Below are 25,377 nucleotides of genomic sequence, written 5' to 3'. Positions count from 1 at the left end.
TCAACCAATATTTAGTAGAATTAATATACACAGTTAGATGGGCTGGACATCTCCCATGCTCACTATACACAACATTGTTTGGAGTTCGGATGTCCACGTTCCAAATTCACTTCATTGCATCGAACGTACTCTCCACTTGTTTTTCCATTTTCCAGATTTCTGGTCGACAATGGACTGAACTTGAGAATGAAGCCATCTACCAAGACGGAAAAAGAACTGTAATCTAGTTGACACAATTTAAGTATCACAACAGCGTTTTTTTTTTGTTTGTTTGTTTTTTGTTTTTTTGTTTGTTTGTTTGTTTTTTTTCTGCTTTGTAGCCTTATCTTGGCATGCCGTGTTGAAACTGAGTCTTTTCACAAAAATAAATCCTACGATTTTTTTTTATTATACACACACACACACACACACACACACACACACACACACACACACATATATATATATATATATATATATATATATATATATATATATATATATATATATATATATATATATATATATATATATAAAGAAATGAAGATGCGATAAAAAAATTCATTATTTCTGCCTCTGTGTTTTATTTGTACATGATGAATACTTAAACAATATTTGGCTAACACATCTATCTGTTCGTTTACATGGATTTTAAATTTCATTTTCTGAACATCGGTTGCATGCAGGTCATGCTTCCAATTTAAGTTTGGGGTATTAATTTATTTACCTATTCATTTCTCTGGGTTTTTTTTTTTTTTTTTGATTAATTAAAAACATCTTCTCTATTTTTTCCCCAGGTTAAGTATATATGGTGACTCTTTCGTTTCCATTTGTCTTGTATCACTAATTTCTTTGACAAATACCCTCCTCTGGGGGAAAACAACAACAGAAACATTCGTTTTACTAATATTTACTACTTGTGATAGTATTCAGTGTTCAGTTTTCGTTATAGACCATTTGCAGGTTGTAAAATCACGTCACCAGAAAAAAAAGTAGAACAAACAATTCAATCAAAGAAAAAGATAAGAGAGAGAGAGAGAGAGAGAGAGAGAGAGAGAGAGAGAGAGAGAGAGAGAGAGAGAGAGAGAGAGAGAGATGAACAAGAGCAAGTGGAACAGCAGAGCTGTTAAGTCTTCAGCTGTACGAACCTGTACTTCTCTTTTTTTTTCAATCCGTCACGGTCACACACACACACACACACACACACACACACACACACACACACACACACACACACACACACACACACACACACACACACACACACATCCTTTTTTCAGTCTCTACATGAGAAAGACAATCCCTATCGATATGTGTACTTTACGTATCAACATTTCTTCCACGCATGTTTGTCTGTGCTCGCGCGCTCGTGTGTATGTGTGTGTGTGTGTGTGTGTGTGTGTGTGTGTGTGTTCTTGTGTGTTTGCCGTGTGTCTGACCAGCGTGGTGATGTAAGGCGCCCAGAGAGGTTAGAAGGAATCATATTTTGATCTGCAGGCTTTCGCCGCGGACCCCAGAATGGGGTCCACAAATATATCAGATTGTTTGCCCATGGCGACAACGAAAACCACAAGCCTGAATTACACGACAGTGTGTCACCTGCAATCACTGGAAGCGTTGACAGTTTTGACTTTTTAATTCCGTGTCCATTGTTTCTCTTGCTGAATTAACGATTCCCCCTTTACGCAGTTCATTAAGTAACTGTCTGATTATGTGATGAACAAAACTTCGGGGTGCGGGGGTGCGCGGGGGGAAAGGGGGGTGGGGAGGGTGTGTGTGTGTGTGTGTGGGGGGGGGGGGGGATTCTGTTGTGATATAATGGGTTCAAAGAACTAAGAGGATATAGGGGATTAAAAGGACTTAAAGGGATTTAAAAGGGATTGAATGATCCACACACAGGCCAGGGACATATGGAGGCCAGTCACTTATATATATATATCTTTGATGAAAAGGAGATGATGAGAAGACAGTGCCTGAGAAGACAAAAGCAAACAGATGTCATGAATACACTGACAAAATGCACGTGGCTAGTAAATTGGCATACATAATGCAAAGGCTATCCTGGGTTTGGAAACGGCAACAACATAACAAATAATGCACGTGTGTAAAGACCAAACACTGAAATAAAATGACATTCCTATTACAACTAAGTAGTTTAAGTACAAGTAGCTATAAGGCCATGTTGATTCAGTGACAGTGCACTTACTGACAACTAGTACAGATTATGTAAATCTTGTACTGTGTCCAAGTGCAACCCAAATGAATCAGTTCTCATGCGGCACTATACCGGAGCACGCCGCACAGGAGAAAAGAAGAATGATGACAGTATGACAGTTACCAGGTTGTGATACATATCAGATCGTTTTAACCAGTAACTGATATCTTCTTCTTCTCGTTCTTCAGATGGACACACCAGTCTCCACGAAGGCAGCTGTATGCTGCAGGTCCTCCACACAGCCGTAGAGCTTTCAGATCACTGGAGTTAAGTCTGGTCAGTACGTAACTAATATTGATCCAGCACTTTCTTGTGATCGTCACAGCAAACACTGCACGCACACGTAATAGAAAACTATGCACATTGTGCCTGACAAAACACACCATGATTTGTACAGGATTATAACAGTGTGGGTTTAGTGTGTCGACAAGCGATCAACCATAGAATCTTAGAATGGAGCAGTAGGATACGTGACGAAAAAAGAAAATTACATCATCATAGCGTCAATTCAAATCCTTAAGCTGATGAAGGATTAGAATAAAATCTAGATAAGATTGTAATATATATAAGCATGATTGCAGGGAATCCTACTCAGATTTGGTCTTAACAGTGATTTAGAGCATTCATTCAGGATGGGCCTGGCTTGAATTTTGATGGCGTCACATGTTGAACACGATTATTGCGACTCGGAAACAGGTCGTCGGCTACACATCTGCTGTCGTGTTATGTTGTAGCCATTATGGTAGCCAGTCGAGCGCTTGGCTACATTCAAAATATTCATTTATGATTCCAGCTCTCCATGTGTACTCTTTCCCTCTACTCATCACATCGCAGCTTTTTATTAATTCTTTATAAAATGGTAACATTCTACTGTGAAAATTAGTACTTTAATTAAGTGGATGTCTACAATCGCTAATGAGTGTGACAGTACAATATACAAAATACGTCCTCTCAAAAAACGTAAAAATGTTTCTTAGCCTCAGTTTTTACGATAGTATGATAAATAAAAAAAAGAAGAAAAAAAAAAGCAGGCCTATTTGAATTATGACTTTTAGATGTCCCCCCCTTCAATATTTTCAAGTCTATGAAATCCCCAACATTTCGGAAGCACCGTTTTAAAGAAGGAAATTGACGTCAGTGTTGAGAATTCGAAAGAAGTATTCTTCGGAAATGTCGCTTAATGTTTAACAAATAATAAAGAGTGGTAACTCTCTCCATTCACTTGTGAATGAGTTACCACTCTTTACTATGTGTTACTCATTTCCTCTCCATGCCTAATTGTTTGTTCATTTCCAGTGACGGGCGCAATAGCCGAGTGGTTAAAGCGTTGGACTGTCAATCTGAGGGTCCCGGGTTCGAATCACGGTGACGGCGCCTGGTGGGTAAAGGGTGGAGATTTTTACGATCTCCCAGGTCAACATATGTGCAGATCTGCTAGTGCCTGAACCCCCTTCGTGTGTATATGCAAGCAGAAGATCAAATACGCACGTTAAAGATCCTGTAATCCATGTCAGCGATCGGTGGGTTATGGAAACAAGAACATACCCAGCATGCACACCCCCGAAAACGGAGTATGGCTGCCTACATGGCGGGGCAAAAACGGTCATACACGTAAAAGCCCACTCGTGTGCATACGAGTGAACGCAGAAGAAGAAGAAGAAGTTCATTTCCAGTCGCCTAATGTTGTTACATATTTTACAGTCAGTGTGTGAACATTGACTGTGAAGGCTTCAACGAGAGAGAGAGAGAGAGAGAGAGAGAGAGAGAGAGAGAGAGAGAGAGAATGAACGTACGAACGAATGAATGAATGGACTGATTAATGCTCAAAAGAATAGTTTTATTTCATGAGGATAGATAGAGCAAGCAAACAATGCTTTTTCATAAAGCTTTGGAAAGATAAACGGAGAAAAATGTCAAAGAGAGTGAAAGAGAAAGAAAAGAAAAGAAAAGAAAGAAAGAACGAATGAAAAAGAGAGGGGAGAGAGACAGACAGAGACAGACAGACAAACGGACAGACAGTGTTTCTTGTTCTTTATCTTAGAGCGAGAGGTCTGCTCTATTTCCCTCCTTTTACTGTGTGTGTGTGTGTGTGTGTGTGTGTGTGTGTGTGTGTGTGTGTGTGTGTGTGTGTGTGTGTGTGTGTGTGTGTGTGTGTGTGTGTGTGTGTGCGCGCGCGCGCGCGCGCTCGCGCATGTGTGTGTTTATGAAAGTGTGTGTGTGCGTGCGTGCGTGCGTGTGTGTGTGTGTGTGTTTATGTGAGTGTGTGCGTGCACGTGTGTGTGCGTGCGTGCGTGCATGCATGTGTGTGTGCGTGCGTGCGTGTGTGGTGGGTTGCTAGGTGGAGTATGGATGGGATAGGCAGGGCGTGTGGAGAATCCTCTTCCTCCGCTGTGTGAGTGCCAGAGAGGAAGCCACCTCCACCACACCACAGGAAGAGACTGGTCTGGAAGATAATGCTGATGAGGAAATGGTGAGGGGAGGGGGGTGAAGGGGGAGGGAGAGGGAAGAGTGAGAGGCGGTAGTTGAAGGAGCGGGGTGGGTCGGGGGGGCGGGGTGTGGGGGTGCAGGGATAGAGTAGTGGTAGTGGTAGTGGAGAGAAAAAGGAAGGCAATTCCAATTTGTATACACGTGCAAAGATCGGCTCCTTATCTGAACAATGTCAATGTCAGTGCCAACCAGCCTCCCTACACTCACTCTCACAGACTGACTCCCTGACGTCTTCAGCACACCTGAAGCACTGGGCGGAGTTTGTTCCCGGTTAGTGTGAGAGAGGTATGAGAGTGTCCTGCTCTTTCTGATTGGTGCAGAGAGCAGCCTCCTCCCTCCCAGCGCAGGGGGGCTTGCTTCTTTCCTCACCACCCCCACCCCCACACCCACACTACGCCTCTCACGCCTTCCAGTGGCCACCCTTCCCTCATGGCCTGTGATCATCACCACTCTCTGGCACCGAGAAGCCAGGTTTGACTGGCAGGCAAGGCTCCACCCACCACTACCAGAGGCTGAACGGGACTGAAGCGGAGCGGGCTGGGGGTGGGGGTGGGGTGGGGGGAGGGGGATGTGCGAACAAGCCAGGAGTTGTGCTGGTAGGAGGGCTTGACGTGAACAGCCCCCCACCCTCCTTCTCCTCCTCCTCCCCACCCGCATCCTCCTCCTCCCGCCCTCCATCTCTTGGTGGGTCTCTCCCGTCCCCCCACCCCCCACTCCGGATCACGGCGAAAGAGGGTTGGAAGTGATTCTGGAACGAAATGGCGCATAAAGCTAGTCAGGGCTAATGATGCTCTCCCATTTCGCTAACAGTCTTGCCAGATAGGGCTTGTCAGACTCGTTAGCTCTCTCGCCAGCTCCCCTACAAGCTCGCTGTGCTTGCTTCCTTGCTGCTGCTGCTGTAGCTTTTTTTCCAAGCGTCATAGTAGGAAGTGGAAGGGACTTTCTCGCCTCTTCTTCTCCTGCTTCGCTTTTTTGCTCTTGAGTCATAAATTAACTTGAATGCCTGCTATCTACAGCAAAGCTCTCTGCTTATCTTCTTCGGTTGCGCCCTGCCAAGACACACAAGATCCAGTGGAAGGGAGGCAGGGCATTGAAGTGGCGTGGAAACTGGACCTGCTGGAAGGAGAGACAGACAGAGAGACAGAGAGAGAGACACACACACGAGCAGTAACAATTCTACGGTGTGCATCGCAGGCGTGACACAGATGAGTGATCGAATTTCACGCTCCACGTGCCGTCGGTGACCCGTCAGCTTGTGTTTTGTGGGGAGGAAAAAGAAAAGGAAAAACAACCTCTTTCCGTTGACTGACTGTTGAGCTGATTGAGAATGTTCTTGATGTCAGTGCTGGAAATTTACATAGCGACTGCGGCGAGGACTTCATCTACTGTGTTTTGAAATTAACCGTGTGATTTTTTTTTTTCTGTTTGTTTGGTTGTTTTTCAAGGAAAAAGACAGAAGGAAGAATAAAGAACAGCACCCACCCCCAGCTGCACGGACAACGTTGATGGACACCCAACCAGCAGAAGGTGAACTGTTCATGTTCTTCCTGTTCCTTGCTCCATGCCTCACCTGACCACGGCAAGGTCTGCCATGTGGCTTGTCCCTGTCCCTCAATGTTCACACCCACAGTTCAGCTGCAATGTGTTGTGACTGACTTATGATCATCATTAAAACAGGGGACAGATCACCACACTGCACAGCGTTCCGGGTTTGTTGTTTTGGGGGGGTTGTCGTGCTGACTGAAATCATACATGTCCACACTGAGTTCCAGGACATGAGTGGCTGTAAACACACGTTACTGTTTGACTGAAGATGTTCACAGCGATTTGTGATCGTTTGTCACAGTGACTGCCGCGGGCTGCAGTGCGGGCTTCGTTCCGGCGTTCCGGGAGACATTCTGTGTCATAAACAAGTGTCTTCCACATCTCTCGTCGCCATGGATTGTGAACTGGACCGCAAACCGTTCGACGGCTCCTCCCTCCTCATGTCCCAGCCTCCCCCTCCTCACCACCCCTTCTCTCACCACCACCACCCCCACCACCACTCCATGACCCTCCCCCACACCCACGCTCTGCCCACCACCTACCCCACCACCAACACCAACCACCTCACCCACCCCCACAACCACAACCTCCACCACCACCACCACAACCTCCACCACCACGCCCACCACCTCGCCCCCTCCGGCCTGACCCACAGTGACCATGACCTTGAGGCCTTAGCCACGGGCCTGCCCCCACCCCTGCCCCCACCCCCGACCACCACCACCACCAACACCACCAACACCAACGCCAGCGACCCCCCCTGCAAGGCCATGGAGCCCAAAGTGGAGCCCGAGGAGAGGGACAGCGGCGGTGAGTCCCCCAGCACCACCACCACCACCCCGGAGTCCCCGCCAGAGGGTGCGGGGGAGGACAAGTCGGGTGGTGGGGGGGCCAAGAAGACCGGGGTGGGCGCCCGCCGCTCGGAGAAGCCGCCGTACTCCTACATCGCCCTGATCGTCATGGCCATCCAGGCGTCGCCCACCAAGCGGTGCACCCTCAGCGAGATCTACCAGTTCCTGCAGCAGCGCTTCCCCTTCTTCAGAGGCACCTATCAGGGCTGGAAGAACTCGGTCCGTCACAACCTGTCCCTCAACGAGTGCTTCATCAAGCTGCCCAAGGGCATCGGCCGGCCCGGCAAGGGACACTACTGGACCATCGACCCCGCCGCCGAGTTCATGTTCGAGGAGGGGTCGTTCCGGAGACGGCCCCGCGGGTTCCGGAGGAAGTGCCAGGCGCTGAAGCCGTTCGGCATGCTGAACGGGATGGCGGGGGCCGGGGGCATGACCGGGGGGTACTACGACTTCATGCAGAACACGGCAGCCGCCATGTCCCAGCAGTCCGCCATGGCCTTCTCCTCCGCGGGGTCTCCGGGGTCCGGCATGGGTGCCGGAGGGATGGGGATGGGGGTGGGGGTAGGGGGCGGCGGGCACCACGCTCTGTACCACCCCCACCACCCCCACCAGGCGGCCTACGACCCGTCCCAGATGATGATGTCCGGCATGGGGGCGGGCAGCACCCACCACCACCCCGCGCACCACTCCCCCCACCACCCCCACCACGCCAACCCCCACCACCACGCCGCCGCCATGCAGCAACACATGCAGGTCGCCGCTGCCGCCGCCGCCAACTGTGGCAGCTACACACCCCCTCCGCTGCCCGCCATCACGTCCTCCGCCATCAACAGCGCCATCAACAACCGCTACGCCCAGTCCTGCGCCATGGCGGCGGCAGGCATCACCAACGGCAGCGGGGACTACACCTCCCAGCTGGGCACGGCCTCCCTCGTCGCCAACACTACCCACAACAACAACAACGTCTACGCGGCCACCGGCACCGAGCGATCTGGTGGTGGGGGTGTTGGCGACCTCTCCTCCACCTCCTCCTCCACCCCGTCCTCCTCCACCTCCTCCTCCTCCTCTGTCCTCAACGCCTCCTCGTCCTCCTCCTCCGGGGTGCTGGGCGTGGCGGGTCAGTGGCCCCAGGCCGTGCAGGGTGGAGGTCGGTACTGCAAGCAGCAGCCCCTGTCCCCGACCGGCAGCACGGGGTCTCTGCATAGCATGTCCCCGCCCTCCAGCACCGACACCAGTCCCTACACCGCCCTCACCGCCACTGCTGGGGGAGGAGGAGGAGGAGGAGAGCCTGTCGACCTGGCTCTGGCTGGTCAGTGCCCCTCTCTGTCTGTCCGTCTGCTTGCTTGTCTCTCTGTCCTTGTCTCTCTCTGTGCGTGTGAATGACGCTTTGATTTGTCTCTGCACAAGATTCAGCGCTATATAAATACTATTATCATTATTCTTATTGTCTGTCCTTCTAGAAGTCCGCCAGTCTGCTTGTCTTGTCTCTTTGTCCGTCTGTTTGTCCTTTCTGCTTGTCACGTGTCTGTCAGAATGTGTATCAATGACGTGCCTGTCAGAATGTGTATGAATGATGTCTGTCAGAATGTGTATTAATGACGTGTCTGTCAGAATGTGTATTAATGATGTCTGTCAGAATGTGTATGAATGACGTGTCTGTCAGAATGTGTATTAATGATGTCTGTCAAAATGTGTACTAATGACGTGTCTGTCAAAATGTGTATTAATGATGGCTGTCAGAATGTGTATTAATGACGTCTCTGTCAGAATGTGTATTAATGACGTCTCTGTCGGAATTTGTATGAATGACGTGTCTGTCAGAATGTGCATTAATGACGTCTCTGTCATAATGTGTATTAATGACGTGTCTGTCAGAATGTGTATTAATGACGTGTCTGTCAGAATGTGTATTAATGACGTCTCTGTCAGAATGTGTATTAGTGACGTCTCTGTCAGAATGTGTATGAATGATGTCAGTCAGAATGTGTATTAATGACGTCTCTGTCAGAATGTGTATGAATGATGTCTGTCAGAATGTGTATTAATGACGTGTCTGTCAGAATGTGTATTAATGACGTGTCTGTCAGAATGTGTATGAATGACGTCTCTGTCAGAATGTGTATTAATGACGTCTCTGTCACAATATGTATTTTTGACGTGTCTGTCAGAATGTGTAGTACCGATGTCTTTCAGAATGTGTATTTAATATGTGTCTATGTATCTTTATTTCTTTTTGTCTGCACCTTCAAACTCGCACAAACTCGCAATACTAATTTTGTTCATGATATATTTGCACGTGTGTGTATTGTGTGAATGTGCGTGTTCTTAATGTGTGTGTGTGTGTGTGTGTGTGTGTGTGTGTGTGTGTGTGTGTGTGTGTGTGTGTGTGTGTGTGTGTGTGTGTGTGTGTGTGTGTGTGTGTGTGTGTGTTAAGTTAGATGGTTTATTTTCATTTATTCATTCTTTCTTTCTTTGTCTGTGCCTCTTTGTCTCTTGTCTTTCTTTCTCTGTGTCTCTTTCTTTTGTCTCCTCCTTTTTTTTCTCCCCCCTCCTTCTCTCTGTCTCTCTCTTTCTCTCTCCCTCTCTCTCCTTCACCCCCACCCCCTCCCTGGTCACCCCCTCCCTTCTCCCTTAACATTCAAATTTTCGTTTTGACAATTGTATATTGTTTGAAGAATTAGTATATATATATATATATATATATACATCATTTTCTCTCTCTCTCTCTCTCTCTCTCTCTCTCTCTCTCTCTCTCTCGCTCTCTTTTCTGTTGAATAGATATTATTAATATATTTAGATTTTTCCTGATCTTTCTTTTTTGTCTTGTATTGTCTCTCTGTCTGTCGGTCCCTCTGTTTGCTGTCTGTCCGTCTGTCTGTATCCTTTCTGCTTGGGTCGGTTGACGTCTTCCTGTGGTCTGTCCTCGCGTTGTATATTTGTATTTGTATTTATATTTATCACAGTATATTTCTCTGTGTGAAATTCGGGCTGCTATCTCCCCAGGTAGAGCGCGTCGCTACACTTCAGCCCCCCCCCCCCCCCCCCCCCCCCCCCACCCCACGCCCCCTTTTTTTTTTCTTTCTTTTTTTTTTTTTTTTTGCATTTTTTCCTGCGTGCATTTTTCCTTTCGAATTATGGTATTGTGTGTAAAGTTAGGGAGAGAGGGTAAAAGTGATATTGATCATGTGGGGTCATACAGACTGTAATTGGGTTGCTTTTCTTGTTAATTGTTGTTGCTGTTGTTGTTCTTCTACCTCTCGATAATGATGATAACGATGATGATGATGATGATGATAATTGTTGTTGTTTTTGTTGTTGCTGTTGTTAATTGATGGTGTTGTTATTGCTCCATTTTTTTCTGCTTCTTCTTTTTTTTCTTTTGGAAATTCCTTGTCTGTAAATGTGATTTTACTGCGTTTTCCGATTTATTTGTGGTTCCTAATCTTGTTCTGATTAATTTGAGCGTCTTTGTTTTGTTTGTTTCATTAGGGGGTGTGGTGACTGCTGAATCACAGTGGTGTTTTTTTTTTTTCTTCTTCTTATCGTTAAAATGATGATGATGACAAACATTATTATTATTATTATTATTATTATTATTATTATTATTATTATTATTATTATTATTATTATTATTATTATTATTATTATTATTATTATTATTATTATTATTATTATTATTGTTGCTGTTGTTGTTGTTATTGTTGTTGTTATTATTATTATTATTGTTATTATTGTTATTATTATTGCTGTTTTTGCTTTTGTTGTTGTTGTTATCATCATCATTATCATCATCATCATTATTATTATTATTATTATTATTATTATTATTATCATCATCATCATCATCATCATTATTATCATTACTATCTTCATCACTATCATCATTACTATCATCATCATTACTATTATTGTTGTTGTTACTTTTTTTTTGCTGTTGTTATTGTTTCGGGTTTTTTGGGGGTTAAAAAAAAAAAAATTCTTTTTTTCTTTTTTCTACAATTTTTTTTCACAATCATTCCGTTTTACCGGCGTTTCTGTCTTGTCTGTCTGTCTGTCTGAATAATATCTGTAGTTTTTGCTCAGGCGTAATTTGTATTAAAAAAAAAAAAAAAAATGTCCCCTTCTTTTTGATCGCATACAGTTAACAGTGCCGCCTCATGTCAGTCCTTGGTATAAATCTTTAGGCATCTGCTCCTTTTTTTTTTTTTTTTTTTTTTTTTTAAAGCACGGATGAGATGCAGCATATATGGATTAGTCCGCACATTTTACCGCCTTCATGAAACTGATGTTACTGGTGTTAAAAAAATGAGAGAGAGAGAGAGAGAGAGAGAGAGAGAGAGAGAGAGAGAGAGAGAGAGAGAGAGAGATTCAGATTCAGATGGTTTATTCATTAAGGCCAAAGCCCCATATGAACGAGGGGCGATAACAACATTAGTGTATGTCATCAGAACTATAGCAATCAATCACGACATAATTATATCTCTTAAGTGAAAAGCTTTATATAAATATAGAGCCAAATTACGTATAAGTCCGTCATCTGTAGATGCCATCAGCAGATTAAATCGAAATGAACATGGATATATATATAATATTTCTTTGGGATAAATTTTTCACGAAGAACACACAAAACGGGGCATTGAGAGAGAGAGAGAGAGAGAGAGAGAGAGAGAGAGAGAGAGAGAGAGAGAGAGAGAGAGAGAGAGAGAGAGAGAGAATATATATCGTTGTTTCAACTTGCTGCTTTTGGCATTTTTAAAATTTTCTTGTCTTTTATTTATCATTTTTCAACCCATATTATCGACATGTCTGTCATGTCTGTTTTTAATTGTGCTTTTACTTCATCTCCTTTTTTTTTTCATGACTATCACCTTTCTTGTGTGTGACAAAAAGTAGTACAACGCAATACAATAAAATAAAATACGATACGATCGATACAATAGGATACAATACGTGCACACATAAGTAAACGGTATGACTGGCTGTAAATAAATGTATCTGTCTGTCTACCTACCTTCAGAGAGAGAGAGAGAGAGAGAGAGAGAGAGAGAGAGAGAGAGAGAGAGAGAGAGAGAGAGAGATAGGACGATGAGAAATTTTCTTTTCATTCAGTTACTTCCGATGTCATAGCACAGCACACAAAATCAATATGAGACTGAAGCCCAAATGTGACTGATCATCCGTCGCCCAATGCATAATGACAACCGCCTACATGATTATTGTAACCGTTTTGGAAAGGATTATATAAAAATTAAATTGATTCAAATTAAATTCTGTTCAGTTCAATTAGTTCAGATCAGATTAACTCTCTCCATACGAACGGCGAAAGAGACGACGTTAACAGCGTTTCACCCCAATTACCACCATCAAAATATTACAAGCGGAAGGCTCTTACACTGAAGGGGTGAACGTTGACAAAGAATACCACAATTCTGACGACGGAAGCTAAAGGTTGGGTCATTGAGACACCCACTGGACATCCGAGGGGTCTGTGTAGAGGAGAAGAGAGGACTGGCCGTACTGAGTGAGTTAAAGTTAGAACAGAACAGATTGATTTATATTATAGTCAGCAAAATTAAACATTAATTCCTAAGTAGTTTTTCATACCAAGCCCCCTTTCATTGGAATCAATATCCTCAGCCTTTCCGTCACTCATCTTCGCTACAATCTTTCAAATCCAGTCTGAAGACCAACCTGAATTATTCTCAACAGCTCATCCTTTTTTGGTATGATCTAAAATGACTATTAATGAGTGAGTGAGTTTCGATTGTTTCAGAAATTGTTGGTTGTATTTTTGATTGTGTACTATTTGTGATTGTGTGCTATGACTTGTGTGTGTGCGTGCGCGTGTGCTTGTGTGTATTGTGGGCGTGTGTGTGTGTGGGGGGGGGAGTGGGGTGCTGGGGGTGGGATGGGGGGTGAATAATTTTTGATGATGTTTGGTATCTTGTGTTAATTTTTTTTTTCCTTTTTGATATTTACATATGTGCTATGACTTGTGTGTGTGTGTGCTTGTGTGTATTGTGGGCGTGTGTGGGTGTATGTGTGGGGTCGGGGGAGTGGGGTGCGGAGGTGGGGGTGGGGGTTGAATATTTTTTGATGATGTTTGGTATCTTGTGTTAATTTTTTTTTCCTTTTTGATATTTACATATGTGCTATGACTTGTGTGTGTGTGTGTGTGTGTGTGTGTGTGTGTGTGTGTGTGTGTGTGTGTGTGTGTGTGTGTGCTTGTGTGTATTGTGGGCGTGTGTGTGTGTATGTGTGGGGTGGGGGGAGTGGGGTGCGGGGGGCGGGGGGGGTTGAATAATTTTTGATGATATTTGGTATCTTGTGTATTTTTTTTTCCTTTATGATATTTACATATGTGTTCTATTTGTAAACACCTAGGGATTATTTTCAAGATTAGGTGTGAATGCTCATAATGATAATGATGTCGTTTATTCTAAATTTAATGAATTTATAAAGATACTTACTGTATGACGATTTGAGTATACTTTAAAAAAAAAGATGTTTGTCTAGCTGACGATTTAAATACATAGTATAAAAAAAGGTTTGCTTGTCTATCTATCTATCTATCTATCTGTCTATCTATCTATCTATCTATCTATCTATCTCTATCTATACTAGCTGTATGTCTATCTATCTATCTATCTATACTAGCGGTATAGCTATCTATCTGATCTAATTGTAAAAATGACAGGCAGCTGCCTTGACCACGATACTAGTGATTATACATACATTCTCCTTTCCTCTGTTACAACACACACACACACACGCACACACCCACACACACACACACACACACACACACACACACACACACAAAACTACACACACACACACACACACACACAACTACACTCACACACACACACACACAACTACACACACACACACACACACACACACACACACACACACACACACACACACACACACACACACACACACACACACACACACACACACACAGACTTTAATGCAAGGTGAGTTGGGGGGGATTTGTAGCTCTGAAAGAATTTCAGTAATGTGGGCAGGTCGCGGCAGTCTTCAGTTTTACGAGTGGATGGGGCAGAATATCGTTAACATGGAACAAGCAACCAGACTGCTACCTCTCTCTCTCTCTCTTGGGGAGTAGGGGTGGGTTGAGGGTGGTAGACAGAGAGAGAGAGAGAGAGAGAGAGAGAGAGAGAGAGAGAGAGAGAGAGATGGAGAGGGAGAGAGAGAGATTAAACGAAACAGAGGCAGAGACTGAGAGAGTGGCACTGACTCCAACACTGAACGTGGACAAATTGTCATTAGCAGAAGCGTCTGATAAGAGGGAACACAAAATAAATAGGCATCGTCAAAGAAAACAATAATAAAAACAACAACAGAAAACAAAAACAACAACAACAAAAACAACAACAAAATACAACAACAAACAAACAAACAAAAAACCCAAAACAAACAAAACAAAACAAAACAACAAAACAACAAACAAACAAAAAAAAAAACCAACAAAAAAACAACAACAGAACAACAACCACCAAGATCAACGAAAGAAACACACAGACTACAATACTAATTTATCTCAACACCCTAATTTGCACACTCAGTCAGCTATGCGAATAATTTTACATTTCATCTTCATTCATGCACCAACAAAACAGGCTAAACAGGCCCAGACCAACATCTCCCCCCCCCCCCCCTATTCAACCCCCCAAAAAAAAACACACACCAAAAAACAAAAAAAACAAACAAAAAAACAACAACAAAAAACCCACAACAACCCCCCCCAAAAAAAACAACAACAAAAAAACACAAAAACAACAACAACAAACAAAAAACAAAACAAAAACAAACAAACATATAAGAAATGAAGAAATACAATAGTTACTTTAATGATTCGTTTTGTTTTTGTTTTTGTACTTATGGCACTTACAGCAGTTGTTGGTACTACATGACATTGCTTTGTTTTCTTTCTTGATGTGTGTGAGTCTTTAGATATCATAATTGAAATAACTATAGGACATCATTACGTAAAAGTCGTTAATGTGACTGCTCTTGCATTTTCTATTTGATGCTCTCATTGTGGCCTGCTATCTGTCTGTCTCTAATTCTTTTTTTTCTTGTCTATCGCTCCCCTTTAAAAAAAACAACAACCCAATTCCTTTGTTGTTGTTATTGTTGTCGATTTTGTCGCCTTTTTTGTTTTTTTCATCTTCTTCCTGCAGTGTTTGAATAGATGTATGCGCTCATATGTTTCTTTTAAAATCAGATTAAAGACTATTACTAAAAAAAAAAAAAAAAAAAAAAAAAAAATCCTTGGGAATGGGGATTATTTTGAAACTGTCACACCGGCTAACCAGTCTGTCGCAGCAGCATTCCACACAGACAGGTCTGTACAGGTGGGTCTTGTCTGTGTGGTCCGTGAAAGTCCTGTGGAACAGCGAGTTCCCGGGGAAAAGGACGTGTGGAGATGTTCTAGAATGTCCGAAATATGGTGGAACGAACTGATACTGAGTGAACATCCACCACTGTCGTCAATGTTCACTTCATGCAATTTATTATTTTTGTGTCGGGAAGAAAACGCAACTTGATTGAAGTAAATTCATAAACTGTGAAGGGTGTGCAAAATGTGATGGAGTGATGGCCTAGAGGTAACGCGTCCGCCTAGGAAGCGAGAGAATCTGAACGCGCTGGTTCGAATCACGGCTCAGCCGCCGATATTTTCTCCCCCTCCACTAGACCTTGAGTGGTGGTCTGGACGCTAGTCATTCGGATGAGGCGATAAACCGAGTTCCCGTGTGCAGCATGCACTTAGCGCACGTAAAAGAACCCATGGCAACAAAAGGGTTGTTCCTGGCAAAATTCTGTAGAAAAATCCACTTCGATAGGAAAAACAAATAAAACTGCACGCAGGAAAAAATACAAAAAAAAAGGGTGGCGCTGTAGGATAGCGACGCGCTCTCCCTGGGGAGAGCAGCCCGAATTTCACTCAGAGAAATCTGTTGTGATAAAAAGAAATACAAATACAAATGTCTTACGAAAGCTTGCAGCTGAGCCAACAGCAAAGTCCGTGAAAACTGTGTGATCAATGGTTCATCCAAAACGGTGGGAATTCATTTTCAGCTGACTCTCAGACTCGGAGGAAAGATTGCATTGGTTCTTGGCGCTGTAGCTTTAGGGCTAGTTGGCCTTTGGTGACCATCCCCAACGCCGACTGTCCAAACACCCTGTTGACCGAGAGAATGATGATGTAACTTGGGCAAGACACTCTCCACTATAATCAAAATCGAGCCCAGATAGTCGGGACAGCAGTTGCCTCCTCTGCTGTTGTCATGGTCATGGTCAAACACGACTGACCGTGATTGATGTTTGTCTACTCCATGCCCGCAAAAGGGCAAAAGGATAAATAAATGTAAACGAGCGAGTGGTGTAAGGGGGTATTCATTTATTTGTATTTGTATTTCTTTTTATCACAACAGATTTCTCTGTGTGAAACTCGGGCTACTCTCTCCAGGGAGAGCGCGTCGCTGTAATACAGCGCCACCCATTTTTTTGTATTTTTTCCTGCGTGCAATTTTATTTGTTTTCCCTATCGAAGTGAATTTTTCTACAGAATTTTGCCAGGCACAACCCTTTTGTTGCCGTGGGTTCTTTTACGTGCGTTAAGTGCATGCTGCATATGGGACCTCTGTTTATCGTCTCATCCGAATGACTAGCGTCCAGACCACCACTCAAAGTCTAGTGAAGGGGGAGAAAATATCGGCGGCTGAGCCGTGATTCGAACCAGCGCGCTCAGGTTCTCTCGCTTCCTTGGCCGACGCGTTACCTCTAGGCCATCACTTGACACTTCATTTATGAATGAATTTTGGATAAGAGAATTAAACTTTCATTTAAAGAATTAATTGTTTAAAAGGATAATTTGGATCTATGTTGTGATGGATCTTTATCCTGTCGGATTGAATCTATCCTGTCGTAAGAATATTTTGAAGGATCTTAACCATGTCGGTGACGCCACTTCTGTAGCCGTGTTTGTTATGAACCGAGTGGTATATTATAAAGGGGACGGTACAAACGAATTACTGATGATTTACTGAATTAAAGGATATGAAAATGGAAAGATAGATAAGATCCCCGCGCAGGCTAGGGGCCTATAGCAGGCCAGTCACAAAAGGGATTTTCTAATACATGAATAATAAAAAGATAATAAAATCAGTGGCTTTAATAAAATACAGGCAAACTGAGAGACCAGATAGTCAGTGTTCAGTACAATGATTGGGAGAACTATCATGGCTCAACCGTAAATTGCATTCAGCTGAAGGCAGTGCTCTACATTTTAATTTCCTCTGCTAAGCCTAACCTTCATCAGTTTGAGGAGAATGAAAGATTTCTGCATCAAGAATCTACGTCAATAACTTGTGACGTTCAAATCACCAAATAGTTGTCTAGGAGAACATCATAGCCACAGGATCATAATTTACGTCAAACAATAAACACTATTAACATGGCCTGTGACTGAACAACAACGCAATTCTTCTGATAAAGTTTACCGACCTATGATACTATCAACATGCTTTTAATATGAATACAAGTAATGTGTCGAAACGTACAGTTTACAAATCATCAATACATTTAAAACGGAGTACTTATTGTTGAATAACAGGCAGCAGACTGTGTGTGTCACACACTTGACGTGTGCTTGATAGCGGCACCTCCGAAAATGAACAGTGGACGCGCAACAGCTTTCATTCAGTTCAAATTCTGATTTCAATAGCATTGCACCACAAGAGTTACCTCCTCATGTCAATGGTTGGACACCGTCACTGCAGTGAAACTGTTGTCTGCTTTACGGCATGTGCTGTGAGTTGAAATAAGGTTAGTAGCCAGCTGAGCACTTGGCTACATAAAGTTTCTTGGATCCTTTTAGAATTAATGACGTTTCTCCAAATCGTTGACATTAGAAATAAGGCCAAGGCCATGAGTCACACGTCCTTTGCCCTGATGCCAGTCAATGTGATACTGCGTCATGGCGGCCCGAGTATCTTTGTCAATGGCCTGTGTCTGTCTGTGTCTTTGTGTCTTTGTGTCTGTGTCTGTCTGGGTCTTTGTGTCTGTCTGGGTCTCTGTGCGTTGTCTCTCACCACTGACAGAACAAAGGCTTTGTCACTTTGTATCATCAGCCAACCTCACTTCATGTCAAGTCACTTTGTACAATTAGTCAACCTCACTACATGTCAAGTCACTTTGTACAATTAGTCAACCTCACTACATGTCAAGTCACTTTGTACCATTAGCCAACCTCACTTCATGTCAAGTCACTTTGTACCATTAGCCAACCTCACTTCATGTCAAGTCACTTTGCACCATTAGCCAACCTCACTTCATGTCAAGTCACTTTGTACCATTAGCCAACCTCACTTCATGTCAAGTCACTTTGCACCATTAGCCAACCTCACTTCATGTCAAGTCACTTTGTACACATTAGCCAACCTCACTTCATGTCAAGTCACTTTGTACAATTAGCCAACCTCACTTCATGTCAAGTCACTTTGTACCATTAGTCAACCTCACTTCATGTCAAGTCACTTTGTACAATTAGCCAACCTCACTTCATGTCAAGTCACTTTGTACCATTAGCCAACCTCACTTCATGTCAAGTCACGCTGAAGTCTGTGTAGCCACTGAACATGGTGAACTGTGAAGACTCCTCTTTTGAATCCTCACCACCCCTTTCAGCAGTGCTCTGGCCCTTACCCACCCCTTTCAGCAGTGGTCTGGCCCTAACCCACCACTTTCAGCAGTGCTCTGGGCCTGACCCACCACTTTCAGCAGTGCTCTGGCCCTAATCCACCCCTTTCAGCAGTGCTCTGGCCCTAATCCACCCCTTTCAGCAGTGCTCTGGCCCTAATCCACCCCTTTCAGCAGTGCTCTGGCCCTGACCCACCCCTTTCAGCAGTGGTCTGGCCCTGACCCACCCCTGTCAGCAGTGGTCTGGCCCTAATCCACCCCTTTCAGCAGTGGTCTGGCCCTGACCCACCCCTTTCAGCAGTGCTCTGGCCCTAATCCACCCCTTTCAGCAGTGGTCTGGCCCTGACCCACCCCTTTCAGCAGTGCTCTGGCCCTAATCCACCCCTTTCAGCAGTGGTCTGGCCCTGACCCACCCCTTTCAGCAGTGCTCTAGTCCTAACGCTCCTCACCACCCCTTTCTGCAGTGCTCTGGTCCTAACGCTCCTCACCACCCCTTTCTGCAGTGCTCTGGCCCTGACGCTCCTGACGATAAAGCGAGTGTCCACCAGTACGTCCCATGTTCGGGGACTGGGAGTTTTACTCTTCGCTCCACCGGCCCTTGAGTGGTGGTCTGGATGCTAGTCATTCGGATGCTGTTATAACGTAACCATTTTCATGATGGACTGATTGTTATAACTGATAACCAATTTCACGATGGACTGATTGTTATACCTGGTAACCATTTTCACGATGGACATTTTTTTTAAACAGGGGCTTGGGTTTTTACATTACCGGAACCAGATAAACGTTATCGTGAAGGCAAAATAGCGAAACAGCGAAACAATCGTGATAAACACTGGGGAACATTGTATATCTCTATGGGGAAGTGGCTAAACACTGGGGAACATGCTATTTCTTTATGGGGAAGTGGCTAAACACTGGGGAACATGCTATTTCTTTATGGGGGAGTGGCTAAACGCTGGGGAACATGCTATTTCTTTATGGGGAAGTGGCTAAACACTGGGGAACATGCTATGTCTTTATGGGGAAGTGGCTAAACACTGGGGAACATGCTATGTCTTTATGGGGAAGTGGCTAAACACTGGGGAACATGGTATTTCTTTATGGGGCAGTGGCTAAACACTGGGGAACATGCTATTTCTTTATGGGGGAGTGACTCTCATAGCAGTCGTGATATACAGGATGTACATGCTATTTCCTTGGGGGATGGGGGTGGAGGTAGGGGTGAGAGATGATGCTAACAATCGTGATAATCGGGGAAGGGACGTGCTATTTCCTTGGGGTGTGGAGAGGGGAGAGGTGGCTGAAATTGAAAAGCAACAAGTGTGAGGCCCATCGCTGATCGCCTCATTAGCGCGCGGCCTGGACACTGTCGTCCGGGGCACCGATGTAGGAACACACGGGCAGCAGGGGAGGTAAGGCCAGCAGACTTATCCCAAGTGCGGATAACCGCCAACAACTGAAATAATAACGGCGGCGGAGGTGGACTGCTCCAAAAATGCACATTCCAGGCACGACTACAATATCCAGCCCCCGCCAAGGGGAGCTGTTTCCCTTACTGTCAGCACCAGAGGGCGCTGTCGAATGATCACATTCTGCGCATGCTCACCGTCCACCCTCTCCTGCGAACTATCGGCCCGTTCTCGCGCGCTGACGAGATCACGCTCCTGCCGCTTTTACTTGTCCCGGGTGTGTGGGGAGATAGGTGAGACAAGACAAGCAGTGCCCTGTCTGCTTCGCTTTTAGCCCGTGTTGTTCCAAGGCTGCAGGTTTGAATTTGAAGTAACGGGAAAGGAACGCGGCAGGCAAGGCTCCTTTGGCATTATCTTTCAGCAGAGAAAGCTGGTTAGAGGCACGAGAGACGTCAGTGGCCAATTTGAAAAAGCCGTTGTGAAGATACAACTAGGCCCAGCGAGAGAAGGGAAACTATCGGCTGCGATAAGTGGCTTGTAAAACTGATTGATGTTATCTTCGCCAATTGTTATTTACAGACACCGGCGTTTTATAGGGGTGTGACCCGCGGGCTAAGCGTGTGTCACAGTACTCTGTGTGTGTGTGTGTGTGTGTGTGTGTGTGTGTGTGTGTGTAGTTTGTTTTGTTAACCGCAACGAGAAAACAATGTTTTACATCAGGTAGTAAGTTGTAGGAAGTTGTGTGTGAACTATTCAGCGTCCTCAAGCAGTGAAAGACAACAGGGTTTTAGTTACAAAAAAAACCGCCCCCCCCCCCACACACACCACCCACTCCTCACCCCCCCCCTCCGGCCTCCCCAATCGACGAAAAAGAACTTTTTTTTGTAAAAAGAAGCAATTGGATTATTGCCTGGGCATCATCAGTTACCGTCATAGTGGAGTGATGGCCTAGAGGTAACGCGTCCGCCTTGGAAGCGAGAGAATCTGAGTGCGCTGGTTCGAATCACGGTTCAGCCGCAGATATTTTCTCCCTCTCCACTAGACCTTGAGTGGTGGTCTGGACGCTAGTCATTTGGATGAGACGATAAACCGAGGTACCGTGTCCAGCATGCATTTAGCGCACGTAAAAGAACCCACGGCAAAAAAAGGGTTGTTCCTGGCAAAATTCTGTAGAAAAATCCACTTCGACAAGAAAAACAAATAAAACTACACGCAGGAAAAAAATACAAAAAAATGGGTGGCGCTGTAGTGTAGAGGAGAGTAGCCCGAATTTCATCAGAGAAATCTGATGTGATAAAAAGAAATGCAAATACAAATACAGGGCATTATTATTATCATTATTATTGTTGTTGTTATTCTTCTTCTTATTATTATTTTCATTATTATCATCATCATCATTAGTAGTAGTTGTAGTAGTAGTATCAGCAGCAGCAGTAGTATCAGTAATGGTAGTAGTGGTGGTGTTTTTGTTGTTATCATTATTGTTGTTATGCATTCTTTTTCCTGTATAATCTCGTTCTTATTGTTGTTATTGTTGCTGCTGTTACTGTTGTCGTTAGTGTTTTTGTTGTTATCATTATTGTTGTTATGCATTCTTTTTCCTGTGTAATCTCGTTCTTATTGTTGTTATTGTTGCTGCTGTTACTGTTGTCGTTAGTGTTTTTGTTGTTATCATTATTGTTGTTATGCATTCTTTTTCCTGTGTAATCTCGTTCTTATTGTTGTTATTGTTGCTGCTGTTACTGTTGTCGTTAGTGTTTTTGTTGTTATCATTATTGTTGTTATGCATTATTTTTTTCTGTATAATCTCGTTCTTATTGTTGTTATTGTTGCTGCTGTTACTGTTGTCGTTAGTGTTTTTGTTGTTATCATTATTGTTGTTATGCATTCTTTTTTTTGGTGTATAATCTCATTTTTATTGTTGTTATTGTTGCTGCTGTTACTGTTGTCGTCGATGTTGCCCCATTCTATTTTGTTATATATTGACTCATCATCATTATTATCGTTGGTGTCTGTTAGTCGTCATCGTCGACGAAGACGATTTCTTCTGCTGCTACAAATGCATGTACGCTTCTTCTTCTTCTTCTTCTTCTTCTTCTTCTTCTTCTTCTTCTTCGTCGTCGTCGTCGTCGTCGTCGTCGGCGGCGGCGGCGGCGGCATAATCATCTGACTAATATAGAAAGGCGTCACACTGATACATGCTACACACACCGCAAGTGATGTTTAGAATAACCCCTTACGATGATGCTGACTTTCCATACATCGTGATGACCAGGGTACTTTCAGCTCGGACTGATCAAAATGATGACCCAAAATATTTAGAATAGAATAGAAAGAATATGTCTTTATTACCAAGTGTACCGGGGTCACAGGGAATATTAATTATCAATTTGTTTATTTCAATCAAAATTTTGTTTATCATCATGTTTTGTCGTATTTATTTATTGATATATGCATTTATGTATTTATTTATCGATTCATTCATTTATTTACTCATTTGTCTATCTATCTGTTCATTTTAATTTACTGTTTATCTGATTGTTTCTTGTCCCGAACAAAAAGAAAAACCTCCCCACAGGTTTGAAGTAAATGCAGTCCGCCATTTCTTTAGATTTGTAAAGTTCATTTGACGTAAAGCTAATAGGTATACCTATATCACAAATGGAATTTAATAATTAAGTGATATAACAACAGCATCAGAAGTGGAGTGTTGGCTTGGAGGCAACGCGTTCGCCTAGGAAGCGAGAGAATCTGAACGCACTGGTTCGAATCACACCGGCAGTCGCCAGTATTTTCTCCCCTTCCACCAGACCTTGAGTGGTGGTCTCAGTGGACGCTAGTAAGACGATTAACCGAGTTCCCGTGTGCAGCATGCATTCAGCGCACGTTAAAGAACACACGGCAACAAAAGGGTTTGTCCCTGGCAAATTTCTGTAGAAAAATCTACTTTGATAGGAAATGAAATAAAATTGCAGGCAGGAATTTTTTTTTTTTTAATGGGTGGCGTTGTCAGTGTAGCGACGCGCTCTCCCTGGGGAGAGCAGCCCGAATTTCACACAGAAATTCTGTTGTTGTTTTTTTTTTTTTTTTTTTTTTTTTTTTTTTTTTTTTTTTGTGTGTGTGTGTGTGTGTGTGTGTGTTTTGTTTGTTGAGAAAGATCTTTCGAAAGATTTTGAACATAATTTATAATCATAACTTTTTAGGCCTAACAATCATTCAACGTTATGTAAACTGATACTTTGATAACTAATGAAATTAAACATTGATATTTATGACAATATCGGAAGCAATTCATTATAAAATAAACAAATACACACGCACACAACAACAACAACCGCAAACAATAAGCAGAGCGCTAGATTTGAAGAACGTAATCTCGTGGCTATGTTGTCGAGCTTTAGAATGGCGCGCCTTCTGTGTTTGATGACAAATCTAGTAGAAATATTTCTGATATATTCAAAATAATTAGATATTCACCACTATGACAGTGGCTGCTTTTTTTTCTTCTCCTCTCCGACACCCCCATTATCTCTTCACCCTCACACCAAAACTGCCCCCGGCCCCCGCCCCCATCCTAACAACTCCGACACCCCCATCTCTTCACCCTCACACCAAAACTGCCCCCGGCCCCCGCCCCCATCCTAACAACTCCGACACCCCTATCATCTCTTCACCCTCACACCAAAACTGCCCCCCGGCCCCCGCCCCCATCCTAACAACTCCGACACCCCCATTATCTCTTCACCCTCACACCAAAACTGCCCCCCGGCCCCCGCCCCCATCCTATTCACTCCGACACCCCGATCATCTCTTCACCCTCACACCAAAACTGCCCCCCGGCCCCCGCCCCCATCCTAACAACTCCGACACCCCTATCATCTCTTCACCCTCACACCAAAACTGCCCCCGGTCCCCGTATCCACTCCGACAACGCCATCTCTTCACCCTCACACCCAAACTGCCCCCCGGCCCCCGCCCCCATCCTAACAACTCCGACACCCCTATCATCTCTTCACCCTCACACCAAAACTGCCCCCCGCCCCCCCCCCCCATCCTAGCCACTCCGACATCCCCATCTCTTCACCCTCACACCAAAACTGCCCCCCGCCCCCATCCTAACAACTCCGACACCCCTATCATCTCTTCACCCTCACACCAAAACTGCCCTCGGCCCCCGCACCCGGTGGGGGTTAGGGCATTGACATGTATTAGCAAAACATATATCTCAGTGGCTGGGGGAAAGGGGGTATTGACATGTATTAGCATAACATATATCTCAGTGGTCGGGGCGTGGGGATTGGGGTGGGGGCATTGGTGGAATGGTTGGGGGGTGAGTAGAAAGGGGGTGTGGGGGGTATAGACATGTATTAGCAAAACATATACCTCAGTGTTTGGGGAGAATGGGGGGGAGGTAGCAAAACATATATCTCAGTATTTTTTTTTTGGGGGGGGGGGGAAAGGGGGGGGGGCATAGACATGTATTAGCAAAACATATACCTCGGTTTAAATAATCTTTAATTATTCACATGATTACAATGCAATGAATGACAAAAGAGCATCAACAAGCTTAAAGCTTATACTGGGCTCATAACGTTGCACTTCAATTTTATCATGACGGCTGATGAACCATATTATGACTTGTATCAAATAACATTGATAAACAGTAAGTAATGAAATAATGAAATAAAACAAATAAACAAACAGTACATAATATAGTAAAATAATGCTAATATCAATATTAACATGAGATTAAATTTATTATCACCAGAGTAATTGGCCTAATAGAAGAAAAACACGAAGAAGAAGAAGAAAAATTTAGAAGAATGGTGGGTAAGGTGGTGGGGGAGGGGGAACAGAGGGGAGAGGAGAAATTCTAACAGATCATTGGCCAATCCATTCAACTTTGAATATTTGGCCAGTCAAATAAATCCAACATATATTTTACGAATAGGATCATGTTGTACCCTTTCTTCACAATATTTTCTAAGCTAGAATCTATTTGAATCGGAGATAAACTGGTGAACAGTCTGAAATACTAATATCTTTGTATGATTTTGGAGAACAGGATCTCCATGCAACAGAGTTTTAACTTGAATGTAGTTTGGAGATAAATTTAAGATTGTGTTTGCCCGAGCCATATGAAAGTCTTGACAAA

The 25,377-nt window shown here is 44.0% G+C and overlaps 1 protein-coding gene across 1 annotated transcript in view; it reads left to right on the top strand.

Moving 5' to 3' along the window:
* The first annotated feature begins 6,981 nt into the window (after positions 1-6,981).
* The window catches only part of LOC143300590 (uncharacterized), a 68,238-nt gene continuing 49,842 nt past the window's right edge, over positions 6,982-25,377 (top strand). The window contains exon 1 of the mRNA XM_076614363.1: positions 6,982-8,386. Within this exon, the coding sequence (XP_076470478.1) occupies positions 6,997-8,386 (1,390 nt within the window). The 5' untranslated portion in view covers positions 6,982-6,996. The remainder of the gene's footprint in view (positions 8,387-25,377) is intronic.

This window comes from Babylonia areolata, chromosome 26 (genome assembly GCF_041734735.1).
Source record: "Babylonia areolata isolate BAREFJ2019XMU chromosome 26, ASM4173473v1, whole genome shotgun sequence".
Classification (NCBI taxonomy): domain Eukaryota; kingdom Metazoa; phylum Mollusca; class Gastropoda; order Neogastropoda; family Buccinidae; genus Babylonia; species Babylonia areolata.
The sequence above is the reverse complement of the archived record's forward strand: the minus strand, read 5'-3'. Positions and strand labels throughout refer to the sequence as shown.